Genomic DNA, 22529 nt, shown 5'->3' with positions numbered 1-22529 from the left:
CCTACGGCCAATGAGGAGGGGGGCATGTCCCCTGTGCCCCCCCTGGATACGCCACTGGATATAATATATGAAAGGGATATATTATATTCTTGCGATGAAGCATTTTTAAAAACAATTTTTTTATTGTTATTTTAATTGTTGTATTACACAAGTGCGTATATTGTTTTATAACATAGAGACCTGTGCAGTGTGCATCATTCATAATCATTTATTTTTTGGCAACGCGTCGTCGCCCGTCGGCCACGACGTTCTTATCTTATCTCCGTGGTAGCTGACCTTTATAAGATCATAATATCATAGACATATAAATTAAATTATATGTCTATGGATCATATACTAGTAATTAGTATAATATTATCTAAACTCTAAAGGTCTATCCTAACCTGGAAGTTCATACAATAAAGAGTTGTAAATTAGCGACGATTATACAATGTTGTGTTGTTTCAATAAAGTTAATTTTCATAATGTATAATATTCCGACTAGTTAATGCGGAAATTAAATAGCTTATATTGCTTTATGAGAGCATGTTAAAACGTAGTACCGAAAACCATACGAAGCGCGACATGTAATGAGTTCACATCAGGGACAACCAAAAATTTTTTTTGCGCTTTTTTAATTGTTTTTATGATAACTGATACAACAGTTAGTAACTTAGTAATTACCTGTGACCTACTTGAGGTGGTGTTAAGTCGAGGGATATATCCGATTAGCGGAGCGGAGCGACGGCGCCGAGGAGTGCATATCGACGAATGCCGCTTGCACAGCATCACTGACCACTGACGCATATCATGCGCATAAATCAGCCGGGTATCTAATATACACCGATGGTTCCGTGAACGCTTTATCTACACGGGCACACGGGTATCTTGACACAGCGTATAATATATTATATTATTATAAAGGGCTCTGAAGTCTGAGTGATAATTGATTTATCAATGTATCATGCACGAATAAAAATATACGCAAATATAGTAAAAATATAGTAAAAAGCGACGCCCCCATGGCCATATGATATATATATATAAAATATATAGACGGTTTTGATGAGAAAGGGTACAAGTCAAATTATACGATTTTCCAGGAGACAAAAAAAATGTAATAACTTATACTGTGAAGTAATTATATTTACAATAACTATTTTTATAATTTTTATATGCACTTTTTCGCACATAAAATGATAAATATGAGTATAAATTATTAAACAGGTGTTTATAGACGACTTATGTCCAGTTGCACTAGATACAGTGGCGTAACCAGGGGGAGGCTTAGAGGGCTTCAGCCCCCCCCCCCATTGGCCGTGTTATGGAATACATTTAATATTATAAAAGACAAAGTACAAACCATGATATTTCTAAAAACAGTGTTGAATACAACGTATTATCATTGATTATAAATACTATAAGTAATACTATAGTATTTATAATTAATGGTATTATCTTAAGTAACAACGAGCTATTATATTAAGCAAAAAATAAACGTTACGTATATGGTAACGATATAATATTATTTGATCGGTATGAACGTAGTAACGAACATTATGATACGACAACGAGTACGACAGTTATCTGTGGTGTACAGGACGGCGCATGACGTGATGCGACAAACGGACAAACAACACTAACACAGTCCTTACTCCGTAGTCTTTACTAAATAATATAGCTACTACTTTTTCTATTTTCTGTACAGTTTTTTGAGAATAATGTCTGAGAAAAGACCTAATGTGTTTTCTGTATTCAATTTAAAAAAAAAGAAAGTTGAGTCTGTCGTAAGTAAATATTATAATAATTAATAAGTAATAAATTTGTATGTGGTAGGTAGCAAAAAATAGATTAGTATAATTATATTTTTTTTAGGATGGTTGCAATAATATTGAAATAAAAAAAGACAGCCTTTTGCCCGATGGTATAGAAGTTGACAATCCTAATTTATTAAAAAATGAGACCCTGAAAAGTACAGTAAGTCTTTTTAAATTATTTAATATTTATAGAGTAATAGAGCATTGTAATTTATAATAGTTATATAATGTGTATCGTTGCATTACTAAGTACAATTCATTTGGTGCAAATTTTTATTAGATATTAATTATTGATAAAATTAAAATTAACTATTATTTGCTTTGCTGTCTTTGTAAGTTTTAAATCATAGACATTGTATATTTTATTCTTAGTCTTTATCAATGCCTGCTTTGACTGAAAATGAAATTTACAAGAATGATATTGCTTGCTTCATAATGGACCGAACGCTGAAAAAATCTGAAATTGTTGATTGTTTAAAAAACATTTGGATACCTCCATTAGATTTTAATTTTCCAGAGAATATAGAAGGCAAACAAAAAAGAAAATTTCAGCATAAGTATTTAACACAATATTCTTGGCTTGCTTATAGTGATATACATAAAGGAGCCTATTGTAAATTTTGCGTTTTGTTTGCTTTTTCTGGTGGTGGAATAGGCAGACAGGTAAATTTATGCTTACATACTAAACCTATATACCTAATGATTTTTACCTTACTTTTGAAAATACAACATATTAATTAAAACTTAATACATAATTTTAGAATTTGGGAAAATTAGTAACTGCACCTATGTTAAAGTTTAAAAATGCTAAGAATGACTTCAACAAACATTCAAAAACAGAATATCATCTTCTTTCTGTTCAAAGAGCAAATGACTTCCTAATCAATTTTGAAAGTGGGTTTGAAAAAACAGTTGATGTACTCTTTGATAAACATCTACAACAATCGATTGAAAGCAACAAAAAAAGGCTGATACCAATTGTTAAGACAATATTATTCTGTGCTAGAAATAATTTACCGTTGCGTGGTCATCGAGAAGCTGGTTCTTTATCATTAGAAAGTGTGAGAAGTTCTTGTACAGTTGGTGAACAAGGTATTCTTCGTGCACTTCTGGCTTTTCGTGTCGACAGTGGTGATACAGAACTTCAAAGACACTTTGAAACTTCCCCTAAAAACTGCACAATGATCAGCCCCAAAGTCCAGAATGAAATAATTGATGTAATTGGTGATGTAATTGTAGGGAAAATAGTTGAACGAGTCAAACAATTTCGATTTTTTTCATTACTATGTGATGAAACTACTGACATTAGCACTACTGAACAGATGACAGTATGTATACGATATGTAGATACGTCATCTTGGATACTTAGAGAAGATTTTCTGGGATTTGTAAAAATGACTTCAACTACTGGTTTAGCAATAAAAGATGCAATATTAATAAAACTTAAAGAAGTTGGTCTTAGCATAGATAATCTTAGAGGACAAGGTTATGATGGAGGAGCAAACATGTCTGGTAAACATAATGGTGTCCAAAGTCTAATTTTAAATGAGCAACCACTAGCATTCTATACGCATTGTTTTAGCCACTCTTTGAACCTTTGCTTATACAAGGCCTGTAATGTTCCCTCGGTCAAAAATATGATGGGAATTGTATCAAGTATTGCTGCTTTTTTTTCTGCTTCAGCTAAGAGAGCTGATAAATTGAAATCAGTTATTTTAGGCGATAGCAATAATTCACAAAAAAAAGAAAAATTGAAAACACTGTGCGAGATACGTTGGATTGAGCGTCATGACGCATTGATTACATTTAAACAATTGTATGTTTATGTAGTGCATGCTCTTGAAGATATTTCACATGATCCTAATCCTGAAAGCTCATGCAAAGCAGCATTATATTTAAATTCAGTGACAAAAATTGATTTTCTCGTTGCACTTGAAGTTACAGTAACTTGTTTTGCCTACACTTTGCAACTCAGTATTTCTCTTCAGAGCAAACAACAAGATATTTCTAAAGCATTATCCGACGTAATGGTTATTCGCAGTGCACTAGAAGAGCTTCGAGAAGGTGCAGATGGACACTTTAAACAAATTTTTAAGGATGTTTCTGATATTGCAAATTTAGCGAATGTAGAAATATGCATGCCTCGGATATGTGGTAGGCAAACACAAAGAATAAATATAAATTCAAAAGATCCAGAGACATACTTCAAAGTATCAGTGTTTCTTCCTTTTCTTGATTTCATCCTTCAAGAATTGGATGCACGATTTAATCAACGACTAAGCGATATAATACCTTTACAGGGACTTATTCCATCAAATTTTAGTATGTACGACGATGAAACTATATTGAAGGCTTCTATCTATGCTCAAGATCTTTCAACTGACGATAATTCTATTCTTAAAGCAGAGTTGCGCATTTGGAGACACCAATGGAAAAATATGCAAATTATACCAGATTCGGCCATTGTTACCTTACCCCATTGCACAGCTATCGTACCAAATATTAAAATACTCTTACAATTGTTTGCAACATTGCCAGTCACCTCAGCCACACCCGAACGTACGTTTTCAACACTAAAACGATTAAAAACATATTTACGGTCAACCATGTCGGAATTAACAAAATTGTGGCATTAACAAATATTAACAAAAAAGAACAATTGAGTGAGGATGAAATAATTAAATTATTTTCCAAAAAGGCACCCAGAAGGATGCAACTAGAAGACTGGAGCAAATAATGTAAAAAATAAAATATTTATTTTGAATTTGAAGTTATATAAAATAAAATAATTTATAATTTATAGTATAACATATTTTGTATATCACTAATATATTATGTATGACGTATGTGTTATGTTATATAATAATGAAATATTACAATTAACTGCAATAAGACTTTATTGAAAATTGTTTGTTATGATGATGTCAAATTTTGATTTACTTTGTTTAGCCCCCCCCCATTCGAAAATCCTGGGTACGCCACTGACTAGATATTTTAAAATATATTGACTTATGTCTTTTATCACATTTGACTTAATACTTTTATCACAAATAAATTTCAATACTATTTGTGAGAAAGGGCATAAGTAACAAAAAAATGAAAATTAATAATATATTGTTATTTTAAAATATTACTAACTCATATTTCAAAATAATTGAATACAAACCAATAGAAATTCTTTTCTCAGGAAAATAAATGTTGAGTTCATTAATAAAATATAGCTAACAAAAAAAATATTAAATGTTAATAATATTAAGATAGAAGTAAAAACATATTATTATTTTAAACATTTCTTAAAACATTACAAAATAAAGCTTATACAACTTAGTGAGATCCTTACTTCAGGAATAACATTAAATAAAAAGTAAAACAACTGATAAAAAGTAAAAACATAATATTTATTATAGTGAAATATGTAACATTATAATCACATAATAGGTATTTATAACTATCTAACATTTTAAGAGTATTAAAAAATAAAACTTTAATGATTTATTGATATCCTTACTTTAGGAACATAATCATAACATAATAATAATAGTTTATAGAAAATTGAAATAAAAACAATTAATAAAAAATGATAAACACATTAGGTACCTAATTAATATCTTACTCGTCGTCTTCATCCGACACAATAGGATCATTTAAATTCTCCTTGGTTTTTAATTGTTTATAAAAATCATGATACAATTCAGGAATGAATTGTAATAATGATAGTAAATCCCTTTTTTTTTCAAGTGTTACAGGTAAATCATTATTATAAGCTTTAGGTATGGTTGGTAATGGGTTGGAAATAGCATTTCTTCGAGATAAACTTAAACATTCAAATACTGCATCTTCTTTCAATGAAGTTTTGTAGTATACCAAATCTTTATTACACTTTTTATATCTAAACCACTTGGCATCTCTGAACAAAAACAACTGCCCAACAACATTTTTTTTTTTAAATTGATATTTTGATTTTAATAAGCTATTGAAATCTAGAAAATGAGTTTGATTTGTTTCAATGACACTAAATTCATCTTTCCCAGCATAACGAATCAATTGTGCCCAATCATGAGGATGGTTGATAGGAGCAGAGAAACGTTTCTTAGCTTTTTCTATACGTGCATGGTCAGAGTCGCACTCCATTCGCGTGTGCCCTGGTACCATGAATTTGTGGTCTATAATTTGTATTTTGTCTTGCTATTCCAAAAAAGCCAAGCACATAGCCATAAATATAGTATTTTTATTTTGGCCTGGACAGCAGTCACTATACATTATAACATGAGATATATTTGGTGGTAGATTTGATAAGTACTGGAAAACACAAGACCCAATATCGTTGGCACCTCTTTTAGCAATAGTTTCATTCCAAATATAACAATATGCATGTGATGTTAAAACATTATGTACTGTAACATTAAATGTCCATAACTGTCTTTTGTAGAAGGCCACAGATGATTCCAAGTTGGGAGTTGGAAGGCATTGTTGAAGATCAAATGCTATCACACATATATCATCAGTTACTAAACTAGAGTCTTTCCTTTTTGATTCATATGCATCTTCTGCTTCTTCGTGGTGCTTACTTCTTTTAATAATCAATTCAGCCTTTTGTTCATTTGTGCACCTGTTGTTGACAATTTGTATATTTAAGCTGTCACATTGGGAACAAGTGTCCTTTTTTGGATTTTTTATTTTCAAACCAGATTTTAGTAATTGATGTTATGATTTGATCTAATGCTTTGAAATAAGTGTTGATTTTGAATCTAAATTAAAAAATTAAAATCATTAAATGTACCTATTTAAATTATTATAATAATCATACCTTTCTGACGCTGAAATAATTATTTCATCATTTGCTTCTTCACCAGGCATTTTCTTTTTTTTACGTATACGGGACTCCTTAAAATTTGATTCTGGTAAATTATGATCAACTGCAAATTGTTTAGAGTCTTCGGCTAGATCATTGAACTTTTCATCAGAACGAAGTACAACTAATTGTTCTTTAGCATTGTCTATTAGTTGTAAGGCTTGAATAAAATCAATGTTTTTAGATTGCAAGTAACACGATGTAGGAGTTGTAATTGAAAATATTCTGCCTATTTTAAAATCAATATAAAATTAAATGATGAAATTGTTTGTAAGAAAATGTGTGCATTTGAAGATGTTACTCTATCTATTGAGCTGGACAGAATATTTAAAGTATCAATTAATGCGTCAAATTTATCATGAATCACAGAAATAACGCGGTCATGTGACGTCCATCTAGTATCAGAAAAATTTTTTAGCTTCCGAATTCGATCCTTAGATTTGATCCCGACATTTAAATTCTTTTGGCATTCGTAAAATGTTGCTGTACGTTTTCTAGCTCTCATGTAGCTAACTAAGCTTTGTAATTCTCCAAAAAAATTCCTTATGTCTGTAGTATAGTCTAAAGTATCAACTATTACTAAATTCATTATATGAGCAAAGCACCAGACATAAACTGCTTGTGGGTTTTCATTTTGGATAAATGTTCTCAAACCAGAATACTCCCCTTGCATTGAAGCAGCTCCGTCATATGACTGTGCACAAATATCTTTTTTCCAATTAATTTGGTAGTTATCAGTAATACGGCAAAAAGTATCTAACATTCCTTTTCCGGTCGCATCAGTAGCTGCTTCTAAGCACAATAATCGTCCATATGGTTTACCTAAAAATAAAAGACATATTGATTTTAGTTGATAATTGATATGAAAATTGTAATCATATTTTTTGATACCTTCATGTATATATTATCTCACTACAAAAGTAAATTGCTCTATGTTAGCAACATCAGTAGTGGTGTCAATTATAACAGCAAATAATCCACTGTCCTTCAATTCTTTAATTATGGATAACCGAACTTGATTTCCCATAATTTTCAAAAGAGAATTCTGAGATTCATGAGATAAAAATGTTAGCCGATTTTTTTTTTAGGACCAGACTTTATTTAAATGATTCATTAGAGGCCCATGATATTCTCCAATAAGTTTCAACATCTCTATGAAATTACCTGAAAATATTTTATTTTATCAGTTAAAATGTCAAATAGCTAACTGACATACTATTTCAGAATTAATACTGCATTTTTAGTATTACCTTGATTTTGGGACATAAATGACTCATTATGACCTCTTAGTGCAATATTTTGTCTGGCTGAAAACAACAAAACTTTTAAAATAGCTCTAAGAACTTCTCTGTTTTCTGATATTTTTTGATGATTAGAATGAAGCAGTTTTAGATCAATTCTAACATTTTTAGAAAATGGACCACGGCTTATCTCAGCTTGCAGGTGTTCAGTCGTATGAGCATGGTTGTCTAGGTTTCTTTTTAAATGCTTCCAATCAATAGTTCCTCTTTGAGCCAATAGTACCTTTTTTGCCTTGGGGAGGCCAAACAGTTTACAAGATATACAGTATACTTTGTTCGTCGACACAGAGTAAGACAACCAGGTACATTTTACCAATTATCCATTTGGTAATGCGTTATAATAATATGATTCATGGAACTTTCTATAAACGCCCTGATTATCTTTTGTGGTTGGCAAACATTTGGTTGGTAATTCCCATGGAAGGGGCTGACATGGTTCATACTGCATGAAATAAGTAAGCATTTCGTTTGAGATAATTTCCGGAAATTTTCCTGGATCATTGGGATACAAGTCCGAATCTATATAATAAAATTAATTATAACTATTTTCTATTTATTATTTAACAAGTACCATGTAATTACACATAATACACATTATCAGATTCTAAAGTCTGTGTCTCCTAAAAACACAAAATATACCTATTACATTCACTGATATTTAGGTAATTATTTTGATCAATAGGCATTTTGTTTTAGGATATTTTTTTATCATTCTTAGAGAACATAAATCTAGGCCCTAGTCATAACTCACACTATAGAAATAGTATGTTATAAAGTAACTATAAAGCAATTATATTTACCTTCTATAGCTGGACGAAGTTCTAAAATATCAGTTTGAAGTGATTGAACACAAACGTCAATATTTTCTATCTCTGTTAAAAAAAAAAAATTGCATTAATAGGCATTACTGTTTAAAAAAAATAGGTATTTTTCTTTGATTATATTTACCTTCTATAGCTGGATGAGGTTCTAAAATATCAGTTTGAAGTGATTGAACACAAGCATCAATATTTTCTATCTCTGTTAAAAAAAAGGAAATTTGCATTAATAGGCATTATTGTTTAAAAAAATAGGTATTTGTCTTTGATTACATTTACCTTCTATAGCTGGACGAGGTTCTAAAATATCAGTTTGAAGTGATTGAACACAAGCATTAATATTTTCTATCTCTGATAAAAAAAAAAAAATATGCATTAATAGGCATTATTGTTTAAAAAAAAATTGGTATTTTTCTTTAATTATATTTACCTTTTACAGCTATCAGTTATCACAGAAGTTGTAAAATGATATGTACTCAATAAAACTTTTTTTTAAAGTCCTAGACAATGTACCAAATTTATCTATCCAACTTTGTACCCCCTGTACAAAATGCCTAACACTGTGCCTACTTACAAAGTAAGTAAGATGTATTTGCCTTATAATTTTAATTCAAAAGTTTTCAAGGATTATAAATCATATTCAAATAATTTATAAATTTAATAGGTATAGGTAGGTCGTGGGTATTATTTGTAATTTTTTTACTGTACAAATTAACAACATAATTCATATTTTGTACATAATTTTGAATGTTACTACCTAATTATAATTACCTTTTACAGCTAGTAGAGGTTCTTTATTATCACTTCGATTATTTTCTATTAATGTTAAAAAAAAAAAAAAATGTAGTTATTCAGTTAATCTAATATAATAAGTACAACATGAATATTACCTATATTATGATATATAAATATTGCATATTAAACTTACAAGATTTAAATATTATAACAAATAAACAAATAAAACCCACCTCTGTTTGTAGAAAAAAAACTTGAAATATCTTGCATATGCTTTAACTTTCTTTTTTTGTTTTTGCAAGCTTCAGTGTGGCGTGCCCAATTGGTATTGTTTAATAATCCTTTAAATTTTCCACATAAATCGCAGGAATAGGAGTTCATTTTAAATGTATTGGTAATTGTATGTTTAGAAATTTAAACAACACTCAAATTCAACCATAAGTCCACAAATCACAATATCGTCGATTTCAATTTTATTTTTGACATAAGTCATAAATATTAAACACTTATAACACCGACCGTCAAGCGTCAATACATTGCAGCGCCACACCACTCGCCTCAATACGACGTTCCACGAAGAATAATATTCATGTTAATAATTCTATTTTTGTACAAAAATATCCACTTGTATCGAATTGTTTCGCAACATGTCAACACTGGTTAAACCACTTTAACACATGGACCATAATAACCAAACCAGCATACAATATAACCAAAACATTGACAACAAAATGAAAAATAATATAATATAATCATCACATGTTTAATATAGTAATATTAGAAATAATAATTAATAGTAGTATGTTAGCTACTATATATTATTTCTCTTAAGTATTAACTATCATATTATCGTGGTATTAGGCTGTAGGCTACCGCTACATAAATAGCTTTTTTGCATACATGTACACTAACCACTTACCCATCAACGGGTCAACCCACCAGACCACCCACCCCATTTATAGATGGGACACTTGACGCGGTACGCAGCGTCCACCAGTATAAAGTACAGGTACCGCAGCGACCAGTCTACACTTCTCGTCAACCGCCACTACGGGCTACAGCGCGACAACGCCAACTCCCCCACCGCGCCACAAAGGCACAAGATGGGACGGGAAGGCGAGTCGCGTAGAACGAGTACCGGCCGTCGTAAACTAGTCAGTTGGAGAAAGACCCCTCGTCTCTAAAAAAAAACCTGACACACGTTGTGAGCACGCACCACGACCACAACCACATATATATATTTTCATATACCCCGCCGTCAGTTGTTTCTTTTTTTTTTCTTTGATATTTTTTTTTGTATACATATATTTATATATATATATACGTATACCCGGTACGGGATGAAATAAACACCAAACTTCTTCACCCGAAATTGTGTTTGTTTTTTTTTAACGCTCGAGTGTGCCACCCAACCTACCACACCAACGACCGGCTCTCCGCGGACCATCCACCACCACCGTCGTAGCTGCGTCAAATTGGCTCCCCGCAGAGGAATCATCGCCTCAAGTCAGCGAAAAGGTAAGAGTTTTTCACGCTGACACATATCTCGGTAGATTGCTTATATTAAGTTAATATTAAGACTTTTAGCCAGGAGTGTGTTTGCCGGTTAGCTAGGATTCCCAGTGAACATTACGTAAGAATTATTTCTAGCACGTAACAGGGAATCCCACGCAGCCGTGCATAACCGTGATACGGATTGGGAAGTAGTTACATAACAACCACCACCCCTCCGCAACGCCTACTTTTCGTCCCGCGACATTACCGTCAAAAACAGCACGGCGCGCAGGCCAAAACCGGTTTCAGCCGCTGCAGCCGTCAACTGCCGCCGCCGAATACGTCGACTCAGTTCTGCTATTCTTGGAACGCAACGGCGGTACCGTCAACAGCTGACCAATTAACGTAATCACTAATAAACTTCCGTAAACAGCGCACAATATTTACGTCAAAAAAAAAAAAGCCTCTTAACCACGTACACACACCAAACACAAGCTACCCCACCGACCAACAGCTTAACGACAGCATTTGTAATTTAATCGTGCATAACGACTGGTAAAACGTTACAACAGTTATCGTCGACGGAGCTGTGTAGCGAGTGCTCGGCCCGCGGACTCAGTGTGTCCGGGTCGAAGTCGGATGTGTATGTCAGGCTAGAGGAGCACCTTAGGGAAAGCGGACTAGTTCCCGAGAACGTGAGGTTCGAACCAGTGCAGGCCCCAATCACAGGATTAGGGGACGGTACTGGACAACAACCACACGTTCGATCAACGCTGTTAGGCACGGACGTCAGTCAGATCTTCGAACCATCGACTAGGGGTGTCTCGACAAGCCATACGGCAAGTCAAGGACCAACGGACAACCGGCCAGAGGACTACGACAACCAGCTAACCATGCAACAGACCCAGTCCGCACACCCATCAAATTGTAAAGGAATAGCTTTACGTACTCAATTCATGTATTAGTAAGTAAGTAATATTCTACTTGAAGAGGCAGTTCTCCTTGAGTTGTTATGATCTCCTAGACGTAACCTCATAGTTAGAAACTACATTCTATTTTGGCAAACTAATCAAGGGGAGCTGCCAACAACAAGTTACGAGCGGCGGTTGCGAGAATAACAACTTATTGAACCAGCTACATACACCGCCCCGTCCATGCGCAGGATCCATCAAAGCAACCGACATCATATATAGGAGGGCTGGAAACACAGTAAAGACAGATGTACCTGGACCAGTAACGCAGAAGCGACTTCACGCCACTAGCCATATACAGGACGACGACTACTACTACTACTATTACCACGACGATACTATACATTTTATATTTGTTCTAATAAAACATTGTATTATAAATCTAATTTGGCTACCATTATTTCCAAATCATCTACACAGAGAATCCCTGAAGGGGCAGCACGTAACACTGGCGCAGTCGGTAGGATATTCATTCAAAGGAGGCAACCGTCAAAGGCTACAGTCAACAAGGAGGAATTGATCACTCTTCCAAGGCGACAACTCTGAAGAAGAACCTATACACAAAACAAATAAGTCACGTTGCAGCACCATCAAATTCATCAGCATGTCATCAGCATCAAGGAACACCGCTTTATTGTGAGTGAATAACTATTTTAAATTTGTTACATAGACGTATGCAACATAATTAAAAACAAAAGTATTGTTAAGTAGTCGAGCATAGGTAATATACCGTGTAAAACGTAATATTTTTTTGAATTTATTGAGGTCGTATTATTGAAGTTTTATTGAATTAAAGGGTATTATTGAATTATTATTGAAGTTTTATTGAATTAAAGGGTATTATTAAATTATTATTGAAGTTTTATTGAATTAAAGGGTATTATTGAGTTATTATTGAAGTATTATTGATTTAAAGGGCAATTATTGAATTATTATTATTATGAGAAACGTATTAAATAAGTGGTGAAGTGATTTATGGACAAAGAAGGTACATCTCCCTTGAACGTAGCTAATTCATTGTATAACACTAGTGTAGAAGACGAGTTAAACGAAACGAATAGACAAATTGAATTATTAAGCCCGATTAGAAGCCCAGCCCAGTTGAAAACCTAGTTAGTAGCCCAGTTAAAAGATAACACAAGTAGAAACCCAAGCCCAGCACTTAAACCCATTACACGTAGCACAGTTACAGAGAGTTTTGAATTTCAATCATTAGATTATACAACTAAAAAGCGCGCAAAGAAAATGGTGGTTATAAGATTAGAAGACGCTTTTAAATTAATACCACTATGTACAGGAATAGACGATATTTATGAATTTATAAATGCATGCGACATGGTAGTAAGCTTAGTAGAGGAGGCAAATGCACCAACTTTAGTCAAATATATTACTACAAGGTTAACAGGTAGATCATTAGAAATGATTAAATATAAAAATGTGTCGAAGTGGACATCTATAAAAAGTTATTTAACAGACGCATTCGAGGTCACCGCTACGGCTTCAACCTTACAAATACAATTAAATTCTATAAGGATGCACAATAACGAAGACGTAAATGATTATTGCCATAGAGTAGAAAAATTATATTACCAACAATGTACCGCCAGTACACTAGGTAAAATAGATACAGAAGCAAAAATTATACATGAAACACTTAAAGAACAAACGTTAGCAAACTTTATTAAAGGATTAGTAGAACCGATTAGGACAATAGTAAAATCACGTAATACGAAAACCCTTGAAATGGCTAAACAGCTATCAAAAGCTGAAGAGATCGAATATAATACGGAGAGGGATAATTATAGGCGTAGAAATGAAAATTCAAACAACGGAAGTAGTTTTCACGTAACAATAGTAATAATTATCAGAGAACGAATAATACGAATTACAATAACAGAAACAACGGAAATTTTCGATCAAATAACTTTACGAAACCGAATAATTTTACGCAAACAAATAATTACCAACGAACAGATAATTTTTCGCAACCAAATAATACTAACAGGCCAGTAATAAAATGCTATAATTGTAATGGAAATCATTATGCATCACTGTGTAGAAACAATCCAAGAACTAACTATTCAAATAACAGTAGCAACAACCGTCCACCTAATAGAAACAATTTTACGCAACCACCAACGAACTATAATATACAAGTAGCAACATGTACATATTGCAATCGAAACGGGCATAATATTAATGCATGTTACAAAAAACGAAACGATGAAAGTAGACACGACAATAACTCGGGAAACGCCAACGTATCGAACGAAGGGCGCGGTACTCGTTCGATAAACCAGATTATCGCAGAACAACCAATGCACGATGCTACCACATCGTTACAACTATAGAAAATAACCATATAACATTTAACTCGTCCGCTGCCAAAACAAAAAAATTACATTTAATGATAGATACAGGTAGTCAGGTAAACATACTCAAAATAAATTGCTTGCGTGAAGATTTAGAAGTAGACGAAACTCAAAGAATAAATTTACGTGGGATAAACGAGGACCTCATTCAAACCATAGGGAGATTAATAATACCGATAGAATTAAACGAAAAAAATATCAGTGCAGAATTTCATATAGTAGGAACACGATTTCCAATTCCCAAGGACGGTATTCTGGGAAACAAGTTTCTCTCAGCTAATAATGTAATAGTAGATATAGCGAAAAACAAGTTGATTATCCAAACGACCTCCCATTCACCAACAATGATTAATGAAATCGTAGAGGAAACCAGTTATATCAAATTAAAACCACAAACCGAAACTATTATAGGAATTTTGATAGCCGACCCATTAGTTGAAAACAAGAATATTCTAATACACAAACAACAATTAGTAAAGGATGTGTTTTGTAGTAATACAGTATCCATCGTTAGCAACGGTAGGGCAATAGTTAGCATGTTGAACATATTAGAAGAAATAAAGACTCTAACCAAAACTGATTTAAACAAAATACTGTACGATACTGAGTACGAAATATATTCAGTAGAAACAAAAAACAATCACAACGAACGTATAGCAAAACTAAAACAAATGATAATAACTGAACACATGGACGAAACTGAAAAACAATCTATTTATGAGATATGTGAACGATACAATGACATATTTCATATGGAAGGGGATATTTTAACTTTTACAACCGCGGGTACACACTCTATTAAATTAAAGCAGGACCAACCACCCATATATCGTAGACCTTATAGATTACCTCACGCATAACAAGACGAAATAAACTCGCAAATTAAAAAAATGGAAGAAAATGGAATTATTGAGAATTCTAGGATTCCCTAAAATTCCCCTTTGCTGTTAGTACAAAAGAAAATGGATAATTCAGGCAAACAAAAATTCAGAGTAGTGGTAGATTTTAGGGCACTTAATGAGGTGACCATAAATTAATTTCACCCTTTGCCAAATATTACAGAAATACTAGATCAGCTAGGAAACAGCCAGTTATTCAGTAGTCTCGACCTTTCTTCGGGCTTTTATCAAGTGAAAATGGACAAAGGCTCACGGGAGTTAACAGCCTTTTCGACTAACCAAGGTCACTGGCATTTTAAACGAATGATTCAAGGAATGAAGACGAGTCCTGGAACTTTCCAAAGAATTATGAATTCAGCCTTAGCAGGTTTAATAGGAATTAAATGCTTAGTATATTTAGACGACATAATCGTATACGGGAAAAATTTGTATGATCATAACGAAAAGCTCATAGACGTTTTCGAGCGATTAAAAACTAACAAATTAAAATTACAACCAGACAAGTGTAATTTCTTAAAAAGAGAATGTATATACTTAGGTCATGTCATTACGAAAGACGGGATAAAACCAGATGAGCGTAAATTAAAAGCAGTAGTAGAATTCCCAGAACCAACAACAGTAAAAAACATAAAGTCGTTTTTAGGATTAAGCGGTTATTACAGGAAGTTCATAAATTCGTATAGCGCAATAGCAAAACCATTAACTAATCTTTTAAAAAAGGACACTAAATTCGTATGGAGTAACGAGTGTCAGAAATCATTCGATACCTTGAAAACAGCATTAGGCTCCAAACCAGTTCTTAAATATCCTGATTTTACAAAGACCTTCTTATTAACTACGGACGCGAGCAACAAGGCACTCGGAGCCATATTATCTCAAGGTGAAATAGGTAAAGATTTACCAATTTGTTATGCATCACGCACATTAAATAAAAGTGAAAGCAATTATTCAACAACTGAATTAGAATGTCTTGCAATAATTTTTGGAGTTAAGCATTTAGACCATACCTATATGGTACGAAGTTTATAATACTTAGTGATCATCGTCCACTAACATGGCTCTTTAATCTAAAAAATCCATTATCAAAACTAGCTCAATGGAGAATACAGTTAGAAGAGTACGAATATGAAATACGCTACAAAGCCGGGATACTTAATTCTAATGTAGACGCACTTACGCGAATGTATTCAATTCAGGAAATAAAAAATGAAACATATGAACAATTTCTCGAAAAAATAGAAACACAACTTGTTACGAATAATAACGTGAAAGAAACTATAGGTACACTAATAGAATCACCAAAAGAATATAATATAGTGTCAGAAATTGCAAGGCAGTATAACTTTAGGACAGGAACAAATTACCAATTAAAAAAACAATTTGGAAGCGGTGCGATGTTACCGCTCAGTAAGGTAATAGGGGACACGCCTTATTACAAACAGGAAAATAGGTTCATAACATTCCTAGTAACAAAAAAAAGAGATCGGCAGAAAACAACTTACGAAAACATGTATATATCATTAGTAAATTTGAAACTACTTTGCGAAGAAAATGGATTAAAAAAACTAGCTATGAATAAATTAGGCGAACATGACGATTTAGAATGGGAAAAAATAAAGTCAATGATACGATACATATTTCGTAAAACCGGTATAGAAATCATTATATGTGCAGGTATAGAATATACTGAGGAAGAAAAAGCGATTATTTTAAAACAGTTTCATGATTCAAAACCCGGGGGTCATTTAGGCGTTAACAAAACTATTAAACGTATTCAAAAACAGTTTATATGGAGAAATATGAAGGGGGACGTTAAGAAATATATAAAGAATTGTACATCATGTCAGGTGAATAAGGTATCAAATCGGCATATCAAACAACCAATGGCTATTACGTCTACAAGTTCAAAACCTTTTGAAAAGATATTTATGGATATAGTAGGGCCTTTGCCGACAACATTATCTAATAATATTTATATTTTAACTATGGAAGATGATCTAACGCGTTACACTTTAGGAGTTCTAATTCCTGACCAAAAAGCGAACACGGTCGCGGAAGCCTTTGTTATACACTTCGTTTGTGTACATGGCATACCGGGAACGATATTAACTGATCAGGGCACCAATTTCCTTAGTAAAACGTTTGCTGAAGTTTGCAAGTTGTTAAAGATAGAAAAAGTTAACACTAGTCCTTTTAGGCCACAGGGCAATCCTGTTGAACGTGCTCATAGGACCTTAGCTGAGTACTTACGACATTATGTAGACAAGAATTTAAATAATTGGGATCATTTATTACCCTTTGCGTTTTTTGTATATAATTCGACAGTACATTCATCTACTAACTTCCAGCCATACGCACTAGTTTACGGACGCACATTGGATGTACCGATTAAATTAAAAACCGAGCCAGAACCACGATACAATTACGACGATTACTTATTTGATTTAAAGGAAAACATGCAAGTGTCACATAAGATAGCTAGAGAACAATTAGTTAAAAACAAAATAAAAAGTAAGGAAAGATACGATAGGAACGAAAATCCACAAGAAATACATGTTAAGGATTTAGTACTCCTAAAGGATAATAATCATAGAACAAAACTCGATCCATTACGGTTAGGGCCATACGAAGTCATAGCAATAGTGGGAAATGAAAATGTAGTTATACAGCGGGGGGCGTAGCATCACTGTTCATAGAAACAATGTTAAAAAATATTATAATGATGCACAATCCGATTAAAATATATATATATATATAGTTATATATATATATATAGTTATATATATTTAATAAACGTGTAAATTATTAATTTGATTTTAAGAATAAAACTAAATAGGAAGCGTAATACAAACAATATAGAACTAAACAATTTTTTTAAAAAATTCTTTAAGCAAAAAAAAAATAATATAAATTGTAGATAAATTTTAATTTTAGGGACAGACAAAGGGAATTCATTTTGGAACTTGAAATCGCACTCCAACAAGAATTACACGAAACATATACTATAGGGCCGGAGAACACACCGAGGTGTTTTATAGGTCATATCAATACTGCAAATATTAACGTTGAAGAACCTTTCACAACTCTCGAAATAACTAAAATAATATAAATTATTACTAATATCATGTATGATTTATCACCAAATTCAGTAACGTCAGTAGATACATTATGTAAACGACTAACAAATTATATGAAACTTTTATACGATCCAAGGGATATACTAGATTATGATAGGTGGTTTAAAGAAAAAATATATACATATAAGATAATAAAATAAGGTAGTTAGTTTAATATAAATATAATTTTATACTTTTAGATTGGTGATGATGATTGGTTGTCTAGTCAAATCTGACGAAATAAATACATCAGAACACTTTAAATATACGCCTTATGGAAATGGCAAGGGATTATATTACGAAAATTTAGGACCTACTAGGATTATAGGGGCTGAATATAAACTTGTAACATATTTTTCGTTAAAGGGGTACAATACAAAATATGATTTATTGGGGGAAAAAATGAAAAATATCACAAAAATATGTACCGATCAAAAACATATCGATATATGCGGGAAATACCAGATAGTAATAACGGATTTATATAGCGAAATAAGTAAACAAAAAGAACGTATGTATTTGTCATTAGGAAGTGGTATGGATCAATTCGATAATAAGCAACGGAAAAGAAGGGGGTTAGTAAACATAATAGGTAACGCTGTGTACACGTAATTTGGCGTATGCGATGATAAATGCACTAAGAAAACAAGGGAAGCTATTAAGCAAACAGAAGAATCGGGGGCTAATATACCACACATAATGAAGGCTCAAACAACAGTAGTAAAAACAATAGTAAAAAATATAGGAAATACGTTAGAGCAAACTGAACAATTATATAGAAACATTTCTACTAAGGAACAACTATTATACGTAAGAATGTTACAAATACAAACTAGAACTGACGATGTTTTAGACTTATTAATGGCAGGAGAAGTACATAATGACTGGACGGTTTTTGTGAAAAGGGAATCAAGTCACTTTTTGGACATTTTGATATTATACATGAAAATTGAAGGAAATTTTAAGCCGGATCTAGTGGTAACACTGTCATTAACATGTGACCAGTATTTTCATTATGTATTACAGTGCGCGTTTAGTGTCAAGTCAAAAATAAATATTTTTTTTGCGAGAAAGGTCTCAAGTCACATATTTTTTTCTATTTTTCAATGTGTTGATATTTACTGTGGTAAAAACATTAGGTGTACATTAGTATATCAATTAAAAATGTCGAATAGAATTAAGACGATGTTGCGGATGGCACGAAATAGTAAGTTACTTATTTTGAGCAATATTAAGTATACTTTTAATGATTTTATGTTTAAATTTTATTTTATTTAGATGTCAACGTCACATCGGATAGAAAACTTCTAAAACCTGCTGTTTGCAGAAATTTAGGTGATACATTTCTTATGCAAACAGACAACAATAATATAAATAATTTGAAAAACTATTTAGTAGTGAGTTTATTTATAGTATACCTATTTTAATGTATACGTTATTTTATAGAGTGAATTAACTTTAACAAATCTAGTAATAAAGTAATATTTTTTGTATTTGTGTTTACAGGGTAATGTAACTAGTTGTGCTTATAATAATAGCAAAAAAGAAACTTTTATTACATTAAACAATATCAACTACACACTTGAATTTAGCAATGACTCCCAAAATTATAATCAAATTACTGTGGAAAATAATAACTTAAATTATCAAAACAATGTTTTTAACATTATAGAAAACGCAAAACAAGTAAATATATTTTTAGTAAAACATTTTTATTAAAATTAATGTAACATTTTTTTTCAATTACCTATAATAGGTAAATCATGATGACATTTATGGCAAATCAAGTGTTATTTTGGGAACACCTGTATCTTCTGTAGAAAACCCAACGTCATCCATATGATTGGATGCAATTAATTAGATTTGCAGGAAAAAATAAGTTTTTGGTAGTAGAAATGGTGCAAGAAATATTTTTTGACTTCAACAAATTATTGAAAAAATCTTATCAAATGAAGAAAACCAATGAAAATAAAGAAAAATTTGTTTTTTGAGATGTTAAGTGGATTCGGTACATTAAAAACGAAAAAAGTATAGTATTTTATAAAACTTCCCTTGGTTTAAATGCAAAATTCCACAAATTGAACTTAAACAGGAAAAATGTGACTTCAATGGAAATTAAAAGAGCATACTATGATATGTTATGTATAACTGAAGAAAAAAAAAAAGACCTTATGACATTATTGGCATTTATTCCTGAAACATTTCATGATTTTTATAAAAGCCTAAAATCAAACATAGATATTAATGATCCTATAATATCTGATGAAGATAATGAATGATGTAACTTCTGTACAATTTGTTTTTATTTTATGTTATTTTAATATTTTGTTTTATTTTATCAAAGTGATTATTCCTTATACTAAAAGTTACTATTTATTTTATCTTAAAAGTAGTTGTTTATTTTTAAAAGTTTTATATTCTTAAATATTTTATTGATATTATAATTGATAATAAATTATAACCAAAAGACAATATGATTTTAATAAAACCTAAAATCAGTCAAAAATATAGTACCTACTAGTACTATATTCTTAATTATTATATTACTTATATTAAAGTATAGCATATAAACTTTATTAAATAAATAAAATTGTGATCAACCTTTAGATATTCCATTCCATTTTTAATATAATAATATTATGTACATTGTATTATTATTATTAAAATATTTTGTATTGTTTGTAATTAGTTATTTGTTTTATGGAAACTATAATATATTGCAAAACAGTTTATGTGTAATAAACAACTAAATTAAAAAAAATTAAACTATTAATTCTAAATTAATTTTTGTTGACTTGATCCCAATAGCACAAATATTATTGCATAATAACGACTTGATACCTTTTGCACTTAATGGTATCAAGTCGTAAAATATGATTAACGTTTGTGCTATTGGTATCAAGTCAACAAAAATAACTAAAAAATGGTTTTAAAGTATTTTTTTTTATATAATCATACAATTTATCGAAGTTATAAATAATATTAATAGTTTAAACATTTTTTTTATTTAAATGTAGAAGATGAAAAGTTTTTGTTGTCTACTGAACAATTACTTTTATTGACTTGATTCCCTTTTCACAAAAACCGTCCATGTATACACAATAATCACAAATCAATACGCCTACGAAACTCAGACGTTAGGACAAATAGTAATAGCTGCTAGAGAAGGAATAATACACCCAAGTCTTATGACACCGCAAGAATTAGCATCAACTTTAAAATCAATAGAACTAACAATTAAGAAAAAATATAGCATTCCAATGGAAACAAAAGCTTCAGAATTAAATGAATTTCAAAAAATTACTAAAATGAGTACTTACTATGAAAACGATAATTTAGCATTCATTACAAAAATACCGTTATTTATTGACATTGAACATACATTATACAATTTAATACCTATACCAATAATCCATGCTCAAAATAATACTGAAAGGTGGTATCTTCCAACAGTTACTTATAACAATATTGCAATAACTAAAGATAGAAAACGATTTACTACATATACAGAAAACCAGTTGGACGACTGTACAGAGACTACAATATATAGAATATGTAGAACACCACAGCCAATTCAAGAAAACAGCGAACGTCAACCATGCGAATTACAATTATTCAAAGGTCCTGATACTACTTCTACAAAGTTTAATCTACAAAGAAATATATACCATAAATTACGAAACAAAAACACCTGGTTACATGTGGGAAGTGAAGCACTGACCGTAAGTTGTACAGATTTAGTCGAGCCATTTACGCTAGATACAAATAAAATTGGAGAAATAACTATCGTGAACAATAATTGTCAAGTATTTACACAAGATGCAGTACTAACCGCCACAGAAGAGATTACCAACACGAATTATAAGGATTTCATACCTACAACTAACATAAAAAGCATTTTAGAGAAGATACCTGAACACATACATAGATTCGAAGTAAATAAAGAATGGGGAGACAATCCAAATATACAATTAACGGATCTACACGGCGTATCCAAGTCCTTGGATGAAGTACTACAAATGATAGACCAAGAAGTTTTAAGAGAACAAAGCCAAAAACACCAGTTTATACACAGTAACTTACTATATGTAACAATAGTATTAGCAGCACTATCTCTCGTACTCATAATAGCAATATATATATTAATTAAATGCAAATATATTAGTGATGAACAA

The 22529-nt window shown here is 31.6% G+C and overlaps 1 protein-coding gene across 1 annotated transcript; it reads left to right on the top strand.

Annotated features, from left to right (window-relative positions):
- Nucleotides 1-1291: 1291 nt before the first annotated feature.
- On the top strand, nucleotides 1292-4432 carry LOC132953157 (zinc finger MYM-type protein 1-like). The gene is made up of 3 exons (XM_061025689.1): nucleotides 1292-1766; nucleotides 1855-1956; nucleotides 2558-4432. The coding sequence occupies exons 1-3, from the start codon at nucleotides 1701-1703 to the stop codon at nucleotides 4430-4432; spliced, it is 2043 nt and encodes a 680-aa protein (XP_060881672.1). The 5' UTR covers nucleotides 1292-1700.
- The last annotated feature ends 18097 nt before the right edge of the window (nucleotides 4433-22529 follow it).

The sequence above is a fragment of the Metopolophium dirhodum genome, unplaced genomic scaffold, assembly GCF_019925205.1.
Source record: "Metopolophium dirhodum isolate CAU unplaced genomic scaffold, ASM1992520v1 scaffold1, whole genome shotgun sequence".
Classification (NCBI taxonomy): Eukaryota; Metazoa; Arthropoda; class Insecta; order Hemiptera; family Aphididae; genus Metopolophium; species Metopolophium dirhodum.
The sequence above is the reverse complement of the archived record's forward strand: the minus strand, read 5'-3'. Positions and strand labels throughout refer to the sequence as shown.

What these genes read in the sequence shown, in the direction of transcription:
- LOC132953157 (XM_061025689.1), top strand. Translation starts at nt 1,701, where the DNA reads ATGTCTGAGAAAAGACCTAATGTGTTTTCTGTATTCAATTTAAAAAAA. An exon ending in AAAAGAAAGTTGAGTCTGTC is followed by an intron (nt 1,767 to 1,854) that starts GTAAGTAAATAT and finishes TATTTTTTTTAG; the next exon opens with GATGGTTGCAATAATATTGA. An exon ending in ATGAGACCCTGAAAAGTACA is followed by an intron (nt 1,957 to 2,557) that starts GTAAGTCTTTTT and finishes ACATAATTTTAG; the next exon opens with AATTTGGGAAAATTAGTAAC.